Raw genomic sequence first — 25,306 nt, 5'->3', positions numbered from 1 at the left:
GCTGGCGCTGCTCCTCCCCCTCTGGCACCCTTCTACATATTTGGTGGACATGTCCACTAATACAACCCTTCTGGCGGGAGGTTATACACATCTCCCAAATCATCCTCAAGACCCAAATCCCACATGACCCTGCATTCAGGCTTATCAACCATTCAACAATTCCAATCTCTCAACACAAACACTCCCTACTACAGCACTTAAGCAATGCAGCACGTGCTGTGATCCCAACCAAGTGGAGATCCCAAATTCCACCCACGAGTCGTACGTGGTTCACTAAACTGAACTACTTTATGAGAATGGAGGATTTGTTCCTCTCATCAATAGGCAAATCTAGTGAATTCGATACCGCGTGGGCCCCTTGGTTGGAATACAAGACCTCCCAGGCCTACCTAGCCACTCCCTTGGATGGTAACTGAAACTTTTCTTCACTACATTCTATAACCTTATTAAGTGGTAACCCCCCCCCCCTCTACATTTCTAACCCCCTCTGTCCTTCTCTTACCCTCTTCCTTTCTTACCCCACACATCTTTCTACTTCTATCTTATCGCCCTCGGGCGCCCCTATTCTTTGACTCATTTTATTTTATTACTCTACATATTCTTGAGGTGTGGGAGCGCCCTCATAGATTCAGGATGGATTTATCTCCTACATCACTTAGAAGACACCATCCCTAACACATCAACTCGCTACCGCAGGGTTGTTTACTCTTCCCTTTTGACATCTGTTCAAGTTGACTTGTACTTAACGAATATGCACTGTTGATGTCGATGTTTTTTCTACCTGTGTTTGTGTGGGAGCTTTCCCCCTATCTGTTGATGCAATTAAAACCTTTAATAAAAACTGATTATACAAAAAAAAAAAGAAAAATGTGTTGGACATTTCTGACATTAACCCGGTTACCACAAAAAAGGGTATTATGTTTGGGGAGAAAAAGCAGCCAGTGACTTTTCCCCCATCTGATGAGTTAAATGAATTGTGTGAAGAAGCGTGGGGTTCCCCAGATAAGAAACTAGTAATTTCTAAGCGGTTACTAATGGCGTACCCTTTCCCGCCAACGGATAGGTTACGCTGGGAGACATCCCCTAAGGTGGACAAGGCGCTCACATGCTTATCAAAAAAGGTGGCACTGCCATCTCAGGATACGGCCGCCTTAAAGGAGCCTGCAGATAGAAAGCAGGAGGCTATCCTGAAGTCTGTGTATACACACTCAGGTACTATACTGAGACCTGCTGTTGCTTCAGCATGGATGTGTAGTGCTGCAGCAGCGTGGTCTGATTCCCTGTCTGATAACATTGATTCCCTTGACAGGGACACTATATTGCTAACCATAGAGCATATTAAAGACGTAGTCTTATATATGAGAGATGCACAGAGGGACATTTGCCGGCTGGCATCTAGAATTAATGCAATGTCCATTTCTGCCAGGAGAGTATTATGGACTCGGCAGTGGACAGGTGAGGCTGATTCTAAAAGGCACATGGAAATTTTGCCTTATAAGGGTGAGGAATTGTTTGGGGACGGTCTTTCGGACCTCGTATCCACAGCAACAGCTGGGAAGTCGACTTTTTTACCTCAGGTTCCCTCACAGCCTAAGAAAGCACCGTATTATTAAGTACAGTCCTTTTGGCCTCAGAAAGGCAAGCGGGTTAGAGGCGCGTCCTTTCTGCCCAGAGGCAGGGGTAGAGGTAAAAAGCTGCACCATACAGCCAGTTCCCAAGAACAAAAATCCTCCCCTGCTTCCACTAAGTTCACCGCATGACGCTGGGGCTCCACATGTGGAGCCAGGTGCGGTGGGGGCCCGTCTCCGGAACTTCAGCGACCAGTGGGTTCGCTCACAGGTGGATCTCTGGGTTCTACAAGTGGTATCTCAGGGATACAAGCTGGAATTCGAGACGTCTCCCCCTCACCATTACCTCAAATCAGCCTTGCCAGCTACTCCCCAGGACAGGGAGGTAGTACTGGCGGCAATTCACAAGCTGTACCTCCAGCAGGTGATAATAAAAGTTCCCCTCCTTCAACAGGGGCGGGGTTACTATTCCACAATGTTTGTGGTACCGAAACCAGACGGTTCGGTGAGACCCATTCTAAATTTGAAATCCTTGAACACTTATATAAGGAAGTTCAAGTTCAAAATGGAATCGCTCAGGGCGGTTATTGCAAGCCTGGAAGAGGGCCATTACATGGTATCACTGGACATCAAGGATGCTTACCTACATGTCCCCATTTACCCACCTCACCAGGTGTACCTCCGTTTTGTGGTACAGGACTGCCATTACCAATTCCAGATGTTGCCGTTTGGTCTGTCCACGGCACCGAGGGTATTTACCAAAGTAATGGCCGAAATGATGATACTCCTTCGAAAGAAGGGAATTATAATTATCCCGTACTTGGACGATCTCCTTATAAAGGCGAGGTCCAGGGAGCAGTTGTTGGTCGGAGTAGCACTATCTCAGGAAGTACTACAACAGCACGGCTGGATTCTGAATATCCCGAAGTCGCAGCTGGTTCCTACGACGCGTCTGCTGTTCCTGGGTATGATTCTGGACACAGAACAGAAGAAGGTGTTTCTCCCGGAGGAGAAGGCCAAGGAGTTGTCATCTCTGGTCAGAGACCTCCTAAAACCAAAACAGGTGTCGGTGCATCACTGCACGCGAGTCCTGGGAAAGATGGTAGCTTCTTACGAGGCAATTCCATTCGGCAGGTTCCATGCACGGATCTTTCAGTGGGATCTGTTAGACAAGTGGTCCGGATCGCATCTTCAGATGCATCGGCTGATCACCCTGTCCCCGAGGGCCAGGGTGTCTCTGCTGTGGTGGCTGCAGAGTGCTCATCTACTCGAGGGCCGCAGATTCGGCATACAGGACTGGGTCCTGGTGACCACGGATGCAAGCCTCCGAGGTTGGGGGGCAGTCACGCAGGGAAGAAACTTCCAAGGACAATGGTCGAGTCAGGAAGCTTCCCTACACATAAACATTCTGGAACTAAGGGCCATTTACAATGCCCTAAGTCAGGCAAAACCCCTGCTTCAAAACCAGCCGGTGCTGATTCAGTCAGACAACATCACGGCGGTCGCCCATGTAAACCGACAGGGCGGCACAAGAAGCAGGATGGCGATGGCAGAAGCCACAAGGATTCTCCGATGGGCAAGAAATCACGTGATGGCACTGTCAGCAGTGTTCATTCCGGGAGTGGACAACTGGGAAGCAGACTTCCTCAGCAGGCACGACCTCCACCCGGGAGAGTGGGGACTTCATCCAGAAGTCTTCCAGCTGATTGTAAATCGTTGGGAAAGGCCACAGGTGGACATGATGGCGTCCCGCCTCAACAAAAAGCTAAAAAGATATTGCGCCAGGTCAAGGGACCCTCAGGCGATAGCTGTGGACGCTCTAGTGACACCGTGGGTGTACCAGTCGGTTTGTGTCCCCTCCTCTTCCTCTCATACCAAAGGTACTGAGGATAAAAAGAAAGAGAGGAGTAAGAACTATACTCATCGTTCCGGATTGGCCAAGAAGGACTTGGTACCCGGAACTACAAGAAATGATCTCAGAGGACCCTTGGCCTCTGCCTCTCAGACAGGACCTGCTACAGCAGGAACCCTGTCTGTTTCAAGACTTACCGCGGCTGCGTTTGACGGCATGGCGGTTGAACGCCGGATCCTGATGGAAAAGGGCATTCCGGTTGAAGTCATTCCTACGCTGATAAAAGCTAGGAAGGATGTGACAGCAAAACATTATCACCGCATATGGCGAAAATATGTGGCTTGGTGTGAGGCTATGAAGGCCCCAACAGAAGAATTTCAGCTGGGTCGATTTCTGCACTTCCTACAGTCAGGAGTGACTATGGGCCTAAAATTGGGATCCATTAAAGTCCAGATTTCGGCCCTGTCTATTTTCTTTCAAAAAGAACTGGCTTCACTGCCTGAAGTTCAGACGTTTGTTAAGGGAGTGCTGCATATTCAGCCCCCTTTTGTGCCCCCAGTGGCACCTTGGGATCTCAACGTTGTGTTGGATTTCCTAAAATCACATTGGTTTGAGCCACTTCAGACCGTGGAGTTGAAATATCTCACGTGGAAAGTGGTCATGCTTTTGGCCTTGGCTTCGGCTAGGCGTGTGTCAGAATTGGCGGCTTTGTCATGCAAAAGCCCCTATCTGATCTTCCATATGGACAGGGCAGAATTGAGGACTCGTCCCCAATTTCTCCCTAACGTGGTATCAGCGTTCCATTTGAACCAACCTATTGTGGTGCCTGCGGCTACTCGGGACTGGGAGGCTTCCAAGTTGCTGGATGTAGTCCGGGCCCTGAAAATCTATGTTTCCAGGACGGCTAGAGTCAGAAAAACTGACTCGCTGTTTATCCTGCATGCACCCAACAAGCTGGGTGCTCCTGCTTCAAAGCAGACTATTGCTCGCTGGATCTGTTGCACGATTCAACTTGCACATTCTGCGGCTGGACTGCCGCATCCTAAATCAGACAAAGCCCATTCCACGAGGAAGGTGGGCTCTTCTTGGGCGGCTGCCCGAGGGGTCTCGGCTTTACAACTTTGCCGAGCTGCTACCTGGTCGGGATCAAACACGTTTGCAAAATTCTACAAGTTTGATACCCTGGCTGAGAAGGACCTTGAGTTTGCTCATTCGGTGCTGCAGAGTCATCCGCACTCTCCCGCCCGTTTGGGAGCTTTGGTATAATCCCCATGGTCCTTACGGAGTACCCAGCATCCACTAGGACGTCAGAGAAAATAAGATTTTACTCACCGGTAAATCTATTTCTCGTAGTCCGTAGTGGATGCTGGGAGCCCGTCCCAAGTGCGGAATTCTGCAATACTTGTATATAGTTATTGGTTAACTATAGGGTTTTTTGTTCTGAGCCATCAGTTTAATGAGGCTAAGTTGTTGTTCATACTGTTAACTGGGTATAATTATCACAAGTTGTACGGTGTGATTGGTGTGGCTGGTATGAGTCTTACCCTGGATTCCAAATCCTTTCCTAGTAATGTCAGCTCTTCCGGGCACAGTTTCCCTAATTGAGGTCTGGAGGAGGGGCATAGAGGGAGGAGCCAGTGCACACCAGATGTAGTACCTAATCTTTTCTTTAGAGTGCCCAGTCTCCTGTGGAGCCCGTCTATTCCCCATGGTCCTTACGGAGTACCCAGCATCCACTACGGACTATGAGAAATAGATTTACCGGTGAGTAAAATCTTATTTTCTTATTTTAATTACATCTTATTTTTGTATCATTTTTTTGTATAGCTTTGGCTTCTTAACTCTAATCTATTAACATTATAGTTTTTTCACTGGTGTGCTGTCCTGGGCTGTCTGGCTTATGATGATTTTTGGGGTACCACGCCCTGCACCTAGATATAGCGCTAGGGACCCCCAATATATACATAGAGGCTGTGACTTGGCTTGGGGGGCTTATACATACATTTGCGCAGATATATGTAACCAAGATCTCTGAATTCTAAGATATTGTATGGGATTTAAATCTGGTTACTGCTATTTTTCAGAGAGCTGGGGCAACCAAATGTGTTTTTTTCCTGCTTAGAAAACCCCCTCCCTTTCAAGCACCTGAATGATATTACTAAGTTAATTGAGCATCAGCCACTATATATGCAGATGCATTAAGCCTGGAGAAGTGATAAAGCCGTCATAAGTGCAAGGTGATAATGTATCAGCCAATCAGCGCCAATATGTAAATTGACAGTTAGGAGCTGATTGGCTGGTGCATTATCACCTTCCACTTATCACTGCTTTATCACTACTCCAGGCTTAATACATTTGCCCCAAGAGACCTGACGTGACATCAGAGCTTCAGTATTTTAGTCCGGAAAACAAAATCCACATTGTTAGGATATTTTTTAATATTTTTGATGAGGTATTTGTTGAAATATGATAAATATAGCAGTGTGTACCTTGTATTTGGCCTACCACGTAAAACCCTTCCTTGTGTCCACAGCCGTCACATCATACGAGGACCTCGGTTTATTTGCGTTTGGTTCGGTTGGAAAGGTATGATTTTATTATTTATTTTTTGCTTATGTTTGTCTTACATGCAGTTATATTTGAACAAAAACAGACATATAATCTAGATAGACTATTTTACATTACAAAAACAAATTTATAATGTTGTCTAATTATTTTGATGATTCAAAATATTTTTTAGAGTGGAACTTTATAATGTTTCCAGTAAGAACCACAGAAACCACATGTAATTTGTGCACTGAGAATGCATGATCATTTGGGTTACAATGCAGGGGATGGACCACAGTCATTTATTTGCAGTTATTGCTATCAATCTTTTATTCTAGCCAGACGTAATTATTTATTTCTTGTATTTTTTCTTATTTTCTGTACAGATCCTTGTGGCAAGCACAATCCTCATTCAGAACATTGGAGGTAAGAGCTTCAGTTCTAATCAGTATAATGATATAGATCTCCTGTGAGATAGAAATTAAGTTATTGCCTCTTTTTTGTTTGTTTTCTAAAAATGGACTTGAGCCGCTTTTAAAGACTCTTGCTCTGTGGGATACCTGATGAAACCCAAATTCTTTGTAAACCAACAGAAGGAAGTATTCTCTATTACGGGCACACACGGACTATCGCATACACGTAATTGCATACACATAATTACTAATAGCCAAAATATCATTGATATATGACCACTAATTATAACTTATAATTAGTGGTCATATATCAATGATATTTTGGCTATTAGTAATTATGTGTGTGCAATAGTCCGTGTGTGCCCGTAATAGGGAATACTTCCTTCCTTCTTTTGGTTAACGATAAATGTAACTTTATTTCCGGAGCACCTCCCAAAAAGATATATATTAGAGGGTGATAAACAATGGGAAAGGACTTTTGCATGATATTGTAGAGCATGTACTAAAAATACAGGTGTTTGTGCGACCTTTTCTATTTCTACGAAATCCTAATCCTGCCTCCACAAGAGAGGCACATTCTGCAGAGTGTCTTTCCTCTTGCCATGTTGTAATGGTTCATCTAGCCAAAACTGTGACCTATATCGACCTGCTGCAAGGCCCAGGTACGAGGCAAGAGGTGGACCTAATATGCTGTTGTCTACAGGGGTGGGGTCCTGAGAAACTAAATGGCACAGAGGGAAGGGAGTATCATGGGAAGGAGCCAGAGGCAGAACTCTGGGAGGCAACGGAGTCAACTGCCGCCGGGCTCATGCTTTGAAGGGGGGCACCTCTCCTCCTGTTCCATGTGTTCAGCAACATTAATCAAATAAGTTAATTGACAACAGCCGGTATCTCTTCCGTAGCCGACTTCCCCACTAGCCACTACACCTTACAAATCACACCCTCTTTATTATAGATATACTGGAAGCAGACACCTTACTGATGAAGCTATTTGCTCCTATAAAGGAAGCATGACAATTCTAACTATGTGCAGTTATTTCTCTGACAATTACAAATAACTTCATATAGTTAGAATTCTCATACTTCCTATGCAACAGCAGATATCTCCACCAGTAAGGAGCATGCTTCCAGTGTAATAGGTTGTGGGTTCTAATCCTGGATATGACACTTGCAAATTAATTGTCAGAGAAATAATCAGCATTGTGAGGGACTGAGCAGATCTAGTGTGTGGCTGGACCCCTACATAGATCTGCCTAGTTGCAATGGTTTTGTAGTAGCTTCATATAGTTAGAATCTGCCGGCTTATTATGCAGGAGCAAATTATACATATACATAAGGGGGGGGCACCAATATATTTCTTGCCTCCGGGCAACTGGGACAAACTTACGCCACTGGAAGGAGCCCAACCAAACCACTGCTCCTGCTGAGTCTCAGTGCCTGATTTAATCTTTATGTGGAGTAAAACAGGTGCCACAGTGTTCACTTTTTGCCCCCTCCCTCTTTCTGATTTATTTTTTTTCACATTTTTCACACTTAATTCTTCCATATCTTCAAACAAAATTGAACGCAATACATAGACAACCCAAATAAACAGAAAATTAAGTTTTTGATTATTTCATTTTACTGAAGAAAATAGTTATCCAACACCCCATGTGAATTATCCCCCCCCCCCCCCCCCCACACACACACAAAAAAAAGACCTAATAATCAGTTATGCATTCTTTAGCAGCAACAACTGCAACCAAACACTTCTAACAACTGGAGACCAGTATTTCACAATGCTGTGGAAGAATTTTGTCCCACTCTTATTTGCAGAATTGTTTTAATCCAGCCACATTGGAGGGTTCTTGAGCATGAACTGCCCATTTCAGTTCCTACCACAGCTTCTCAATTGAATTCAAGTCAGGACTTTGATTAGATGAACTCCAGAACCATAATATTGTTGTTTTTTGAGCCACTCAGACATGGACTTGTTCTCGTGATTTGGATGGTTATTGCAATTGTGCTTCAGATCACGAACTGAGAACGGGACATTTTCCTCCAGAATATTCTGGTAGACTGCAGAATTTATGATTCCACCAATTATGGCAAATCTCCCAGGTCCTGAAGTAGCAAAGCATCCACACACCATCACACTAATACCACCATATTTGGCTGTTGGTATGATGTTCTTACTGTGGAATGCAGTGTTAGCTTTATGCCAGATGTAACCGAATTTATGTTTTTAAAAAAGTTCCATTTTGACCTATCAGTGGATTTATCAATCCACAGAGAATTAGCCCAAAAAGCATGGGAGTCATCCGTGTGTTTCTTGGCAGTGTGAGCCGAGCCTAATGTTCATCTTGGTTAGCAGTGGTTTCTCCACGCAACTCTCCTGTTTATACCATTTTTGCCCAGTCTTTTTCTTATGGTGGAATCAAAAATGCTGACATTATGAGGAGAGTGAGACCTGAAGTTCCTTAGATGCTTGTCTTGGGGGGTGATTCAGACCTGATCGGTGCTGTGCATTTTCGCACAGTGGGCGATCAGGCACAAACTGTGCATGCGTATGCACAGCAATGTGCAGGTGCATCGCACGGGTACAAAGCGGATCGCCACTCAGCAATGGGTTTGTGCGACGGATCCATTCGCACGGGCGATCGCAAGGAGATTGACAGGAAGAAGGCGTTTGTGGGTGTCAACTGATCGTTTTCAGGGAGTGTCTGGAAAAATGCAGGCGTGTCCATGCGTTAGCAGGGAGGGTTCTTGACGTCAATACCGGTCTTGGACAGGCTGATTGCAGCGGCTGAGTACATCCAGGGCTGCGCAGAGACTGCACAAAATCTGTTTGTACAGCTCTGCTACACATGTGTTCGCACACTTGCACAGCTAAAATACCCTCTCCCTCTAGGCAGCGACCATCTGATCGCAGCAGTGCAAAAATCGCTTGCTAGCGATCAAGTCTGAATTAGGCCCTTGGTTCGTTAGTGACTACCTGAATGAGTCATTGATGCGCTCTTGGAGGACTTTTGGTATGACAGACACTCCTGGGAAGATTCACTCCTGTTATAAGTTTTCTTAATTTGCAGATAATTGCTCTCACTTTGATTCACTGGAGTTCCAGATCTTATGGTGCCCATACAGTTGTGCGATTGGCCGCGCTGCGATTTCCCTGACAGGCAAGACTGCGATAAATCGCATCTGAAGTGTTTTATGTTTGTTTTTTTGCATCCGATGTGCATGCGATCATGGGATAAATCGCATGCCCCTTGCGACCTGAAATCAATGGGTGGAGGGGGGTGTCCAGGAAGTGAGCTCAAAACAACAAAGATCGCACACGTGATGCGATAAATATTAAGTGCCGCACTTAATATCTTGAGATGTGAGATTCGACCAGCGTGCCAGCGCATTGCATCAGGGTCGTATGTGATTGACGTGCGATCCATGCGATGTATCGCACCGTTGTGGTTGCAGTCGCATGATAGAAACCAATATCGCCCTAATGTATAGGCACCATAAGAAATGGCGTTGTAAACCTTTCCTGACTGATATATATCAATAACTTTCTTTCCCAAAGCTTCTGAAATTCTACTGATGGTGGCATATTGTGCTGCTTGTTGAGACCTTTTAGACAACTTCACAATTATTGAAATGTTCTTGTAGCCCCGTCAAAATAAATAAATGCTAATGAGGAGATACATGATGATCTCTGTTCCCTGAGGATTACATTAAATATATATATATATGTATCTATATATATTTATATATATTTATACTAGTTATCTAATGCTTGTGTACATATATGAACGATATACTATTTAATTACTGCCTTTGTAAATATATGAAATATATTCACAGTGTTTGATGTAACCCTTGTCCTGTATATATATATATATATATTTGGGGGTTGGTGGTGGTGAACGGGGACATTGAACATTTATGTTGTTAAAAGGTACTGTGGTACAGTGGCACGAGCAGGATTAGATTGAATCTTCCAGAAGCTCTCGTGCTGACTGATATGCCCGGATTGAGAGAGCCGTTAAGTGAAGCTCGAGGGGGAGCGGGAGAGAGAGCCGCGAGGACGGAGAGGCTCTGAGGAGATCACTGTGAGGCGGGGGTGAAGAACCTGAGGCGAGGGTTTTGGTCCGGCTACGGAGCCCTCCGGAGCGTCTACAGAGACGGAGGAGAGCTGCGGGTGTCAGAGGAGAGTGACGGGACGGAGCCGATCTGCTATAAACAGACCTCTGTGACCTTACCAGAAACGGAGGGTCGGCGGGGTTTAATGAGCTGAATATCTTTGACGGAGCTGCGGAGGAGAGCTGACGGGACAGTCTTAGTAAATCAGGCACCAGGTACTCCTTCAGGAAGGCGGGCCCGGAGTGTGTGACCAACCGGAGCCGTGAGTGTGTAACCAAGGGAGGAAGTGGGAGGCATATTCCGACCCACCATATAAGGATAATTACCGCCCAGCATAGACTGAGACATAGAAGGGCAGTTCACTGAAGGGAAAATAGCACATGGTATCCAAGTATCCCCTTCAGCAGCGGTTTCACAATGAATGGAATAGTGTATTAGAATATACCCTTCAGCAGCAGAATCACCCTGCATATTCAAGTGCCTTGTAATATACTATACTGAAGCTGACTCCCTATCGCAGTAATCCTTTTGACTGGGAATTATTGCCTCAAGGTATAAATTGAGCGCTTCCAACGTACCCCACATGGAGTATATGAGACATTGCGCATAGAATATGATACCCCCCTTCGGTTCAGTACCTGCATAGAATTATTGGAGTCTACCTGACGGAGAGGAGAGAGGGGCTCTGTATTCTAGAGGAGGTATGCCACAATGCTACGTTGAAGTCTGCAGGGGAAGCTGAGGAAATAGCAGCCTGTTGTATTATGGGGAGTGACTTGTAGGTATAACATCCAGACAGTGGATTTTGGCTATGATATGGGGGAGGATAGCCTGCAGGGATTGACAGCGGGTGATAATTGAAGAGAAAGATATACTATATCTGGACTTATGTTCACTCCGATTGTATTGGAAACACCGGTGTTACCTTGTGTGTTAAAGTTCACATTAAAACCAGTGATTGATGAGAACTCATAACAAAATACATGAGCCGACCCCGATAATATACTGACTATCTTATAATATTGCATCCTCTCAAGAGGGTTACAACCGAGTGATCTTCCATATATGTGTAATTTTATATAGCAAGGACGAGAGCAAAGAACTCTATACGTTTCTGTTTTTCTTTGACTCCCCGACAACCTAAACGAAAATCCCAGAGTGGGGCTCCCTCATCCTATATCAGTACACTAATATTTTGCCATCAGCCGATGTAGACAAGTTATTCAGGAGGAAATTGGAAAGCATACGTGTCAATACAGATAACCTTGTACTCAGGAAAAGAACAAGGAGTCAATTTATTATATTGCGACAAAGGCATATTTATTATAGAAAGTATATTGGGCCCCAACTGTGCACCAACAATAACCATATGGTATCCTCTAACGGAGAACTGTAGTATTCATTTGGGTAATCTAAGGTGACTGTAGATAGCTTAATAACCTATCTTTATAACACTCAGTCATACTCCTTTTTTTTTTTGTATTGCATGCACGGTAAAGTTTTTATGTATAGGAAACTTATATGGTATAGAATAATATAATGGTATGTATTGTATCGGTTATATAAATATTGTTATCTTGGTGAATAAAACAAATATTTATGTATGAAGTGATTCCTCTTAAGTAATACTTACCGGTGAAGTGGAGAACGTCCATGGTACACGAAAGCCCCGCACCTGGAAGAAATAAGGCGACCATACGGTAAACAAACAATTCTATCAATTACCCCTCTTGATACAGTATATGCATTTATCATTACTGGTAAAGGCTTTCCCAAGCGAGCCACCGGGGGGAATAACTATAGCTTGGGTGGAGGCACTCTGTTCAATTGAAATAGTACCCTCTTTATTGTAGTATTAGGGTACAAAGGAGGGTTACATTCTATTTAAGTGATGTTTTAGATTTGACTAGGCTGGAAGTAATCACACTGGATTGTGTCTAGTCTAATTGAACCCAATTATCAATTCACTTTGGTTTATTGGTTGAATTAGTAACTAAGGGGGCAATTACTAACTCACAAAGGGCCAGTTCGCGTTGGATATCTTTTTCCTTCAATAAATAAAATCATAATTTAAAAACTGTATTTTGTGTTTACTCGGTTGTCTTTGTCTTATATTCAATAATAAGGCCATTATATCCATTAAACAGTCTTGTAAAATGTGTGTTTACTTCACTGTAATAGAAGTTACATCAGAGATATCAATGTTTCGACCCTGCTGGAGGATCTTAGGCATGATCACAGTATCACCAAGATAGAAAATCTCTATCTGTATCTGCCGATTGCCTCTCTGTTTAATAAATCTAAAAATATAAGACAAATGGATACACACAGTGCACCATATCAGTATGGTACTTTAGGATTATATATAAAAAAGGTACGTAACTTTCAGTCACTGGTTTTATATCTAAGTCGAGGTCTCCTCCAGGTCCCAATGTATATGAGCCTCTCTTTGTGTCACACTAGGAGCACAATATCTAAATAGACCTCGGACTACCTATATTGTGGAGATATTATATATATATATATATATATATATATATATATATATATATATTACACACATGGAGGAAAAGCCACACTCACGGCTTGTTCAAATGAGACACAGAATCACAGCGTACTATCAACGTTTCAATTCATTGGAATTTTCGTCAGGATACAAACAAAAGTAATCAAAAAGAGTGTTCAGGTGTGCATGCAGCCTGGTCCCGGCTATCCGTCCGCGGCACCCAAAGATGACGTCACAGCGTATACGGTGCACGTCACTGTTACCCATCACCATAGCAACCCGGGAAGGGTTTACATAAGGAGACTGGGGAAACAACAACTGAGCATTAACGTCACATAATAACCCTATTGCGTTGATCCCACAATGACAATGAAGTATCATCACTCTTCTCATCCTGCTTCTCTACTACCTCTCCTCTTGATCCTTTTACCTTCACAGATAAGTAAAGCTCTGTCTCTGGTGCTCATCCCTACCTTAACTAACATCTGTAATCTCTCCCTCTTTCTCTCTCGGTAGGCTTCCATTCCCAACACTCCATAGAGACAGCACTGACTAAAGTGGTTCATGATTTGGTCACTACGCGGTCTAAAGGCCACTACTTACTACTTATTCTACTAGATCTATCTGCTGCATTTGACACTGTTGATCACTCTCTTCTCATACAAACACTACAATCCCTAGGTCTTAAAGACACAGCCCTTTCTTGGTTCCTATCCTACCTATCTAATCGCTCATTCAGTGTTCGCTTCTCTGAATCTACCTCCTCTTCGCTACCTCTTGCAGTTGGAGTACCGCAAGGCTCAGTCTTGGGTCCTCTGCTTTTCTCTAGCTATACCTCATCTCTTGGTAAACTAATCAGCTCTTTTGGATTTCAATATCATCTGTACGCAGATGATACTTAAATCTACCTATCCTCCCCTGACTTGTCCCTATCTTTACTGGGCCGTGTCACTGAATGCCTTTTTGCCATTTCATCTTGGATGACATCTCGCCACCTCAAACTTAATATTTCAAAGACAGAGTTAATTATATTTCCACCGGCCAATAGTAGGTACCAACCTGATATCTCGACCACTGTTGAAAACTCAACAATCTACCCTACCCCACAAGCTCGCTGCCTAGGTGTCCCTTGACTCTGATCTGTCCTTTGTTCCCCACATTCAATCTGTCTGTCTCAAGATCATGTTACATGCATCTAAAAAACATATCCAAAATACGACCATACCTTACACAAGACACTGCTAACACTTTAATCCATGCTCTCATTATCTCCCGCATTGATTATTGCAATCGTCTCCTAACTGGTCTTCCAAAAATGAGACTCGCCACTACAATCCATTCTGAATGCAGCGGCGAGGCTAATCTTCCTCACTAGACGTTCATCGTCTGCAGATCCACTCTGTCAGTCCCTCCATTGGTTACCTGTATTCTACCGTGTTCAATATAAAATATTTTTACTCGCACACAAGGCCATTAACCAAACTACACCAACATACATCACTTCGCTTATCTCAAAATATCTCCCAACCCGACCTCTTCGCTCTTCACAAAACCTGCGTCTCTCATCCACACTCATTACTCGCTCCCACTCACGATTGCAGGACTTTCATCGGGCTGCACCCACTCTGTGGAATGCCCTACCACACACAATAAGACTCTCCTCTAGTCTCCAAACATTCAAGCGTTACCTGAAAACTCACCTCTTTAGGCAAGCGTATCAAATTCCAGAACCGCCCACATAACGTTCATAAACCTTCCTATCAAATTGCATCCACTCTGCACAGTCCACACATGTCCTCACATGTCTTCTCATTCTTCACTTTCCCTTCCTCTCGACCCCGGTTCATCATTGCTGTATGACCATATCATACAGCCCACCAAGAACCTTTGCAATCTGGCGGACAACTATGCAATAGATGGCACCTTTCCTTGTGTATACATGCCTAATTCCCTATAGATTGTAAGCTTGCGAGCAGGGCCTTCCTACCTCTATGACTGTTTATTACCCAGTTTTGTTATATCATTGTTATTTCCAATTGTAAAGCACAACGGAATTTGCTGCACTATATAAGAAACCATTAATAAATAAATGAAATAATATTTGTGCATTTTTGCAGATATGGTTTGCATTTCGTAATTATAGTGTATAAATAAGCATCTGTCATCTGTTCGGATAGTTTTTCTGGAGTTGTGGAATGATCAAAAAAACACTTATAAAAAGCATGTTTACAAGATACATGTAAGTCAGAATCTGACCCATACAGTATCTCAGCTGCAAGCTGTTACTATACTTACACTTGAATGCCACTGTCTGTCTGTGAGCTCAAGCAAAAGATACAGTCAACTCAAAATGCTTAGGGCAGTTGCGTAAGCGCAATCCAACATTTTACGCAAGTATTAACATGGAAGAAATTGGATTTGCGCCGAACTCTGAATGATGACCCTTTGCAATGTTTGGATATGAATCTTTGAGATGTTTATGTCCGGTCTATTAATATCTTTAATGACTATAGATGTAAACATTTACCAATTTAATTTAATTGGGAAACCTTTTTCTGTTCTCTAAATCTTTTTTTTTTTTTCATAATCCTGTATTTATTTGCTCCATTAAACGTCTCATTTTAGCTTAATTTATAAAACTGCGAGGCCTTAAGTGCAAATCCAGTAGACCGTGTAATTCTTTTTATGAACATTTTCAAGCAAAAATGAAGCCAACACCTTTACAGCTGGCTAGCCCAAGTTTTAGTTACTGGCTTCCTTTAGATGGAAATAGAACAAGTCAAACCCCCAGACTGAACCGTTCCATTAGTTACACTTTATAAACACATGTTCTGAAAGTCATTGTTTACTGTGGTTTCTCAGCACTATCCTCAGGAAACCTGATTTAGATCATGTTTTGGGTATAACCACCCAATATTCCATTCATACATAAGCTACTTTAAGTGGAACCATATGTCTGAAAGACGCAAGTCCCAGGAATCTGGGTGGTAAGGGTTTGTCGAGGATAGTTGCTGTTTTACATTTCAGTGACAACATAAGTTGACTTTTCCTTCTACCTATTGTCTTCGTACAGTGGAGGCAAGCCTTCATACATGCGGACCATTCTTTTCAATGGACAAGGGACCAATGACTTAACAGCCATTTGCAATTGAATCAGTTTTCATAAGACTACAGTTTCTAAAAAGTATTATTTGGTCAATAGTCAAAATGTCGAAAGCATTATGTCGACAAGCGAATGACAATCTGGTTGTAATATCATTTAGAGCATTTTAACCATTTTGGCATCTTCACCTTAAACTTGATGCTTTACAATTATGTTTAAAGTAATAATGTCAGCACCGTTAAAAAATAAATAAATAAGATTTTACTCACCGGTAAATCTATTTCTTGTAGTCTGTAGTGGATGCTGGGGACTCCGTAAGGACCATGGGGAATAGACGGGCTCCGCAGGAGACTGGGCACTCTAAGAAAGATTTAGTACTACTGGTGTGCACTGGCTCCTCCCTCTATGCCCCTCCTCCAGACCTCAGTTAAGGAAACTGTGCCCGGAAAAGCTGACATTACAAGGAAAGGATTTTGGAATCCAGGGTAAGACTCATACCAGCCACACCAATCACACCGTATAACTTGTGATAAACTTACCCAGTCAACAGTATGAACAACAACAGAGCATCAAACAATGGATGCCAACATAACATAACCCTTTATTAAGCAATAACTATATACAAGTATTGCAGACAATCCGCACTTGGGATGGGCGCCCAGCATCCACTACGGACTACGAGAAATAGATTTACCGGTGAGTAAAATCTTATTTTCTCTAACGTCCCAGTGGATGCTGGGGACTCCGTAAGGACCATGGGGATTATACCAAAGCTCCCAAACGGGCGGGAGAGTGCGGATGACTCTGCAGCACCGAATGGGCAAACACAAGGTCCTCCTCAGCCATGGTATCAAACTTGTAGAACTTAGCAAATGTGTTTGAACCCGACCAAGTAGCTGCTCGGCAAAGCTGTAATGCCGAGACCCCTCGGGCAGCCGCCCAAGAAGAGCCCACTTTCCTTGTGGAATGGGCTTTCACTGATTTTGGATGCGGCAATCCAGCCGCAGAATGAGCCTGCTGAATCGTGCTACAGATCCAGCGAGCAATGGTTTGCTTTGAAGCAGGAGCACCCAGCTTGTTGGATGCATACAGGATAAACAGCGAGTCAGTCTTCCTGACTCCAGCCGTCCTGGCTAAATAGATCTTCAAAGCCCTGACTACATCAAGCAACTTGGAATCCTCCAAGTCACGAGTAGCCGCAGGCACCACAATAGGTTGGTTCAAATGAAAAGATGACACCACCTTCGGCAGAAATTGCGGACGAGTCCGTAATTCTGCCCTGTCCATATGGAAAACCAGATAGGGGCTTTTACATGACAAAGCCGCCAATTCTGACACACGCCTAGCCGAAGCCAAGGCCAATAGCATGATTACCTTCCAAGTGAGATACTTTAGCTCCACGGTCTTAAGTGGCTCAAACCAGTGGGATTTCAGGAAACCCAACACCACGTTGAGATCCCAAGGTGCCACTGGAGGCACAAAAGGGGGCTGAATATGCAGCACTCCCTTAACAAACGTCGGAACTTCAGGAAGAGAAGCCAGTTCCTTTTGAAAGAAAATGGATAGGGCCGAAATCTGGACCTTTATGGACCCCAACTTCAAGCCCATAGTCACTCCAGACTGTAGGAAGTGCAGGAACCGGCCCAGCTGGAATTCCTCTGTAGGGGCCTTCCTGGCCTCACACCAGGCAACATATTTTCGCCATATACGGTGATAGTGTTTTGCTGTCACGTCCTTCCTAGCCTTTATCAGCGTAGGAATAACTTCATCCGGAATGCCTTTTTCCGCTAGGATCCTGCGTTCAACCGCCATGCCGTCAAACGTAGCCGCGGTAAGTCTTGGAACAGACAGGGCCCCTGTTGCAACAGGTCCTGTCTGAGAGGCAGAGGCCATGGGTCCTCTGTGAGCATTTCTTGCAGTTCCGGGTACCAAGTCCTTTATGGCCAATCCAGAACAATGAGTATTGTTCTCACTCCTCTTTTTCTTACGATTCTCAGCACCTTGGGTATGAGAGGAAGAGGAGGAAACACATAGACCGACTGGAACACCCACGGTGTTACTAGTGCGTCCACAGCTATCGCCTGAGGGTCTCTTGACCTGGCGCAATACCTTTGTAGCTTTTTGTTGAGACAGGACGCCATCATGTCAACCTGTGGCAGTTCCCATCGATTTGTAATCTGAGGGAAGACTTCGTGATGAAGTCCCCACTCTCCCGAGTGGAGGTCGTGCCTGCTGAGGAAGTCTGCTTCCCAGTTGTCCACTCCCGGAATGAACACTGCTTACAGTGCTTGCACGTGATTCTCCGCCCAACGAAGAATCCTGGTGGCTTCCGCCATCGCCACTCTGCTTCTTGTGCCGCCCTGGCGGTTTACATGAGCCACTGCGGTGATGTTGTCTGACTGAATCCGCACCGGTTGGTTGCGAAGCAGAGGCTCCGCTTGACTCAGAGCGTTGTATATGGCCCTTAGTTCCTGGATATTTATGTGCAGACAAGCCTCCTGACTTGACCACAACCCTTGGAAGTTTCTTCCCTGAGTGACTGCCCCCCATCCTCGGAAGCTCGCATCCGTGGTCACCAGGACCCAGTCCTGTATGCCGAACCTGCGGCCCTCGAGAAGGTGAGCACTTTGCAGCCACCACAAAAGAGACACCCTGGCCCTCGGGGACAGGGTGATCAGCCGATGCATCTGAAGATGCGATCCGGACCACTTGTCCAACAGATCCCACTGAAAGATCCTCGCATGGAACCTGCCGAAGGGAATGGCTTCGTACGATGCCACCATCTTTCCCAGGACTCGTGTGCAGTGATGCACCGACACCTGTTTCGGTTTTAAGAGGTCTCTGACTAGAGTCACGAGCTCCTGAGCCTTCTCCGCCGGGAGAAACACCTTCTTCTGGTCTGTGTCCAGAATCATGCCCAGAAAGGGCAGACGCGTCGTAGGAATCAGCTGCGACTTTGGGATATTCAGAATCCAGCCATGCTGCTGCAACACTTCCTGAGAGTATGCTACGCTGATCAGCAACTGCTCTCTGGACCTCGCCTTTATGAGGAGATCGTCCAAGTATGGGATAACTGTGACTCCTTGCTTTCTCAGGATCACCATCATTTCCGCCATTACCTTGGTAAATATTCTCGGTGCCGTGGAGAGCCCAAACGGCAACGTCTGGAATTGGTAAAGACAGTCCTGTACCACAAATCTGAGGTACTCCTGATGAGGTGGATAAATGGGGACATGCAAGTAAGCATCCTTGATGTCCAGAGACACCATAAAATCCCCCTCTTCCAGGCTTGCAATGACGGCGCTTCCATTTTGAACTTGAATCTTTTCAGATAAATGTTCAGGGACTTTAAATTCAATATGGGTCTGACCGAACCGTCAGGTTTCGGTACCACAAACATTGTGGAATAGTATCCCCTTCCCTGTTGAAGGAGGGGAACCTTTACCACCACCTGCTGGAGATATAACTTGTGAATTGCCGCTAACACTACTTCCTGTTCCATGGGGGAAGCTGGCAGGGCCGATTTGAGGTAACGGTGAGGGGGCATCACTTCGAATTCCAGCTTGTATCCCTGAGACACAATCTGTATAGCCCAGGGATCCACCTGTGAGCGAACCCATTGGTGGCTAAAATTTCGAAGACGCGCCCCCACCGCTCCTGGCTCCACCTGTGGAGCCCCAGCGTCATGCGGTGGATTTAGTGGAAGCCGGGGAGGACTTCTGTTCCTGGGAACTAGCTTTATGGTGCATCTTCTTTCCTCTACCCCTGCCTCAGGCAAGAAAGGACGCACCTCTGACCTTCTTGCTTCTTTGTGATCGAAAGGACTGCATTTGGTAATACGGTGCTTTCTTAGGCTGTGAGGGAATATATGGCAAAAAATTTGACTTCCCAGCCGTAGCTGTGGAAACTAGGTCCGAGAGACCGTCCCCAAACAATTCCTCACCCTTGTAAGGTAAAACCTCCATGTGCTTTTTGGAGTCGGCATCACCTGTCCATGGCCGAGTCCACAGGACCCTTCTGGCAGAAATTGACATTGCATTTATTCTAGAGCCCAGTAGGCAAATGTCCCTCTGGGCATCCCTCATATATAGGACAGCGTCTTTTATATGCCCCAGGGTCAGTAAAATGGTATCCTTGTCTAAGGTATCCAGTTCCTCAGACAGATTATCTGTCCATGCTGCTACAGCACTACACATCCAGGCCGACGCAATTGCCGGCCTCAGTAGAGTACCTGAATGTGTATAAACAGACTTCAGGATACTTTCCTGCTTCCTATCGGCAGGATCCTTTAGGGCGGCCGTATCCTGTGACGGCAGGGCCACCTTCTTAGATAAGCGTGTCAGAGCTTTATCTACCCTAGGGGAGGATTCCCAGCGCATCCTGTCCATTGGCGGGAAAGGGTATGCCATAAATAACCTTTTGGAAATCAGCACTTTCCTATCAGGGGAATCCCACGCTTTTTCACATAACTCATTTAACTCCTGTGAAGGGGGAAAAGTCACCTCTTGCTTTTTCTCCCCATACATATAAACCCTCTTGTCAGGGACAGGGTTTACCTCTGATATGTGCAATACATCCTTCATTGCTATAATCATGTAGCGGATGGCTTTAGCCATTTTAGGCTGCAATTTTGCATCATCGTCATCAACACTGGAGTCAGAATCCGTGTCGATATCTGTGTCAACAATTTTGGATAGTGGGCGCTTCTGAGACCCTGACGGCCTCTGCGCTGTAGGATCAGGCATGGGCTGAGACCCCGACTGTCCCAAGGCATCAGCTTTATCCAACCTTTCTCTAACGTCCTAGTGGATGCTGGGAACTCCGTAAGGACCATGGGGAATAGCGGGCTCCGAAGGAGGCTGGGCACTCTAGAAAGATCTTAGACTACCTGGTGTGCACTGGCTCCTCCCACCATGACCCTCCTCCAAGCCTCAGTTAGATTTCGTGCCCGGCCGAGGTTGGATGCACACTAGGGGCTCTCCTGAGCTCTTAGAAAGTTATAGTCTTAGAATTTGTTATTTTCAGTGAGACCTGCTGGCAACAGGCTCACTGCAGCGAGGGACTAAGGGGAGAAGAAGCGAACTCGCCTGCTTGCAGCCGGATTGGGCTTCTTAGGCTACTGGACACCATTAGCTCCAGAGGGATCGACCGCAGGCCCAGCCTTGATGTTCGGTCCCGGAGCCGCGCCGCCGTCCCCCTTACAGAGCCAGAAGCAAGAAGATGGTCCGGAAAATCGGCGGCATGAAGACTCTGTCTTCACCAAGGTAGCGCACAGCACTGCAGCTGTGCGCCATTGCTCCTCTCACACACTTCACACTCCGGTCACTGAGGGTGCAGGGCGCTGGGGGGGGCGCCCTGAGGCAGCAATAAAAACACCTTGGCTGGCTAAAATACCTCAATATATGGCCCCAGGGGCTATATATGAGGTAAATACCCCTGCCAGAATTCCATAAGGCCGCGAAAAAGGGGCGGAGCCTATCTCCTCAGCACACTGGCGCCATTTTTCCCTCACAGCTCGGCTGGAAGGAAGCTCCCTGGCTCTTCCCTGCAATTCTACAGTACAGTAAGAGGGAAAAGAGAGGGGGGGGCATTAAAATTGGCAGTATATACAGTATATTATATAAAAAGCAGCTATTAGGGACATAACTCAGTTAGTCCCTGTATATATATAGCGCTCTGGTGTGTGCTGGCATACTCTTACTCTGTCCCCCCAAAGGGCTTTTGTGGGTCCTGTCCTCGTTTAGAGCATTCCCTGTGTGTCTGCGGTGTGTCGGTACGGCTGTGTCGACATGTTGAATGAGGAGGCTTATATGGTGACAGAACAGAGGCCGATATATGTGATGTTGCCCCCTGTGGGGCCGACACCAGAGTGGATGGATAGGTGAAAGGTATTAACCGACAGTGTCAACTCCTTACATAAAAGGGTGGATGACGTAACAGCTGTGGGACAGCCGGCTTCGCAGCCCGCGCCTGCCCAGGCGTCTCAAAGGCCATCAGGGGCTCAAAAACGCCCACTCTCTCAGATGGCAGACACAGATGTCGACACGGAGTCTGACTCCAGTGTCGACAAGGTGGAGACATATACACAATCCACTAGGAACATCCGTGACGTGATCCCGGCAATAAAAAATGTGTTATACATTTCTGACTTTAACCCAAGCACCTCTAAAAATGGGTTTTAGGTTTGGGGAGAAAAAACAGGCAGTGTTTTGTTCCCCCATCAGATGAATAAATGAAGTGTGTGAAAGCGTGGGTTCCCCCGTTAAGAAACTGGTAATTTATAAAAAGTTACTGATGGCGTACCCTTTCCCGCCAGGTGGATAAGTTACGCTGGGAGATATCCCCTAGGGTGGATAAGGCGCTCACACGTTTTTGTCAAAAAAGGTGGCACTGCCGTCTTAGGATACGGCCACTTTAATAGGTACCTGTTGATAAAAAACAGGAGGCTATCCTGAAGTCTGTATTTACACACTCAGGTACTAGACTGAGACCTGCAGATAGTGCTGCTGCAGCGTGGTCGGTGACCCTGTCAAACAGGGATACTAGTTGGCAAACATAAAAACATATTAAAGACGTCGTCTTATATATGGGGGATGCACAGAGGGATATTTTGCCGGCTGGCATCCAAAATAAATGTAATGTCCATTCTGTCAGGAGGGTATTAGAGACCTGTCACTGGACAGGTGATGCTGACTTAAAAAGCGCATAGAGAGCCTTATAAGGGTGAGGAATTATTTGGGGATGGTCTCTGGGACCTCGTATCCACAGCAACTGCTGGGAAGAAATAATTTTACCTCAGGTTTCCTCACAGACAAAGGTACAGTCCTTTCGGCTTCAGAAACAAATGGCGCTTCCTTTCTGTACAGAGACAAGGATAGAGGGAAAAAAGCTGCACCAGTCAGCCTGTTCCCAGAATCAAGATTCTTCCCCCGCCTCCTGTGAGGCCACACCATGACGCGGGTGCTCCACAGGTGTAGCCAGGTACGGTGGGGGGCCGTCTCAAAAATTTCAGAAATTAGTGGGCTCGCTCACAGGTGGATCCCTGTTTCTTTCAAGTAGTATTTCAGGGGTACAAGCTGGAATTCGAGATGTCTCCCCCCAGCCGTTTCCTAAAATATGCCTTGCTGACAACTCCCTCAGGCAGGGAGGCTGTGCTAGAGGCAATTAATAAGCGGTATTCCCAGCAGGTAATACTCAAGGTGCCCCTACTTCAACAAGGACGGGGTTACTATTCCACACGGGTTGGGGTACCGAAACTGCATGGTTCGGTGTGACCCATTTTATATTTAAAATCCCTGAACACAAAAATTCAAGTTCAAGATGGAATCGCTCAGGGCGGTTATTCCAAGCCTGGACGAGGGGGATTACATGGTATCCTGGGACATCAAGGATGCTTACCTGCATGTCCCCATTTACCATCCTCGCCAGGAGTACCTCAGATTTGTGGTACAGGATTACCATTACCAAGTCCAGACACTGCCGTTTGGACTGTACATGGCACCGAGGGTGTTTTATCAAGGTAATGGCCGAAATGTTGATACTCCTTCAAAAAAAGGGAGTTGTAATTATCCCGTACTTGGACAATCTCGTTATAAGGGTGAGGTCCAAGGAGCAGTTGGTAGTCGGGGTAGCACTATTTTGGAAAGTGCTACAACAGCATGGTTGGATTCTAAACAGTCCAAAGTCACAGCTGGTTCCTATGACACGTCTACTGTTCCTGGGGATGGTTCTGGACATAAACCAGAAATAGTGTTTCTCCCGGAGGAGAAAGCCAAGGAGTTGTCATCTCTAGTCAGAGACCTCCTGAAGCCAAAATAGGTAGCGGTGCATCATTGCACGCGAGTCCTGGGAAAAATGGTAGCTTCCTACGAAGCAATCCCATTAGGCAGGTTCCATACAAGAACTTTTCAGAGGGACCTGTTGGACAAGTGGTCCGGATCGCATCTTCCGATGCATAGGCTGATAACCCTGTCTCCAAGGACCAGGGTATCTCTACTGTGGTGGCTGCAGAGTGCCCATCTTCAAGAGGGCCGCAGGTTCGGCATACAGGACTAGGTCCTAGTGACCATGGATTCCAGCCTTTGAGGCTGGGAGGCAGTCACACAGGGAAGAAATTTCCAGGGACTTTGGTCAAGTCAGGTTATTTCCCTACACATAAATATTCTGGACCTGAGGGCCATTTACAATGCCCTGAGGCCGGCAAGGCCTCTGCTTCAAAACCAGCCGGTACTGATCCAATCAGACAACATCACGGCAGTCGCCCATGTAAACCAACAGGGCGGCACAAGAAGCAGGATGGCGATGGCAGAAGCCACAAGGATTCTCCGATAGGCAGAAAATCATGTGTTAGCACTGTCAGCAGTGTTCATTCCCGGAGTGGACAACTGGGAAGCAGATCTTCTCAACAGACACGACCTCCACCCGGGAGAATGGGGACTTCCTCCAGAAGTCTTCCAATAGGATTGTACACCATTGGGAAAGGCCACAGGTGGACATGATGGCGTCCCGCCTCAACAAAAAGCTATAAAAGATATTGCACCGGGTCAAGGGACCCTCAGGCGATATCTATGGACGCTCTGGTAACACCGTGGGTGTACCAGTCGGTTTATGTGTTCTCCCCTCTGCCTCTCATACCAAAGGTACTGAGAATAATAAGAAGGCGAGGAGTAAGAACGATACTCGTGGATGGCCAAGAAGAGCTTGGTACCCAGAACTTCAAGAATTTATATCAGAGGACCCATGGCCTCTGCCACTCAGACAGGACCTGCGGCAGCAGGGGCCCTGTCTGTTCCAAGACTTACCGCGGCTGCGTTTGTCGGCATGGCGGTTGAACGCCGGATCCTGAAGGAAAGGGGCATTCCGGAGGAAGTCATTCCTACGCTTTCTAAAGCCAGGAAAGAGGTTACAGCAACTCATTATCACCGCATATGGCGAAAATATGTTGCATGGTGTGAGGCCGAAAGGGCCCCAACAGAGGAATTTCAACTAGGTCGATTTCTGCATTTCCTGCAAGCAGGAGTGACTATGGGCCTTAAATTGGGTTCCATTAAGGTACAGATCTCGGCTCTGTCGATTTTCTTTCAAAAAGAACTAGCTTCAGTACCTGAAGTTCAGACATTTATAAAAGGAGTGCTGCAGAGTCAGCCCCCGTTTGTGCCTCCTGTGGCACCTTGGGATCTCAACGTGGTGTTGAGTTTCTTA

The 25,306-nt window shown here is 45.8% G+C and overlaps 1 protein-coding gene across 1 annotated transcript in view; it reads left to right on the top strand.

The window, feature by feature from the left end:
• The window catches only part of SLC38A6 (solute carrier family 38 member 6), a 206,297-nt gene that overhangs the window by 56,209 nt on the left and 124,782 nt on the right, over window positions 1-25,306 (top strand). Inside the window, exons 4-5 of the mRNA XM_063947708.1 lie at window positions 5,954-6,006; window positions 6,354-6,393. Coding sequence (XP_063803778.1) covers window positions 5,954-6,006; window positions 6,354-6,393 — 93 coding nt within the window. The remainder of the gene's footprint in view (window positions 1-5,953; window positions 6,007-6,353; window positions 6,394-25,306) is intronic.

The sequence above is a fragment of the Pseudophryne corroboree genome, chromosome 12 (assembly GCF_028390025.1).
Source record: "Pseudophryne corroboree isolate aPseCor3 chromosome 12, aPseCor3.hap2, whole genome shotgun sequence".
In the NCBI taxonomy this organism is placed as follows: domain Eukaryota; kingdom Metazoa; phylum Chordata; class Amphibia; order Anura; family Myobatrachidae; genus Pseudophryne; species Pseudophryne corroboree.
Note: the sequence above shows the minus strand (reverse complement) of the source record. Positions and strands in the feature narration are given on the sequence as shown.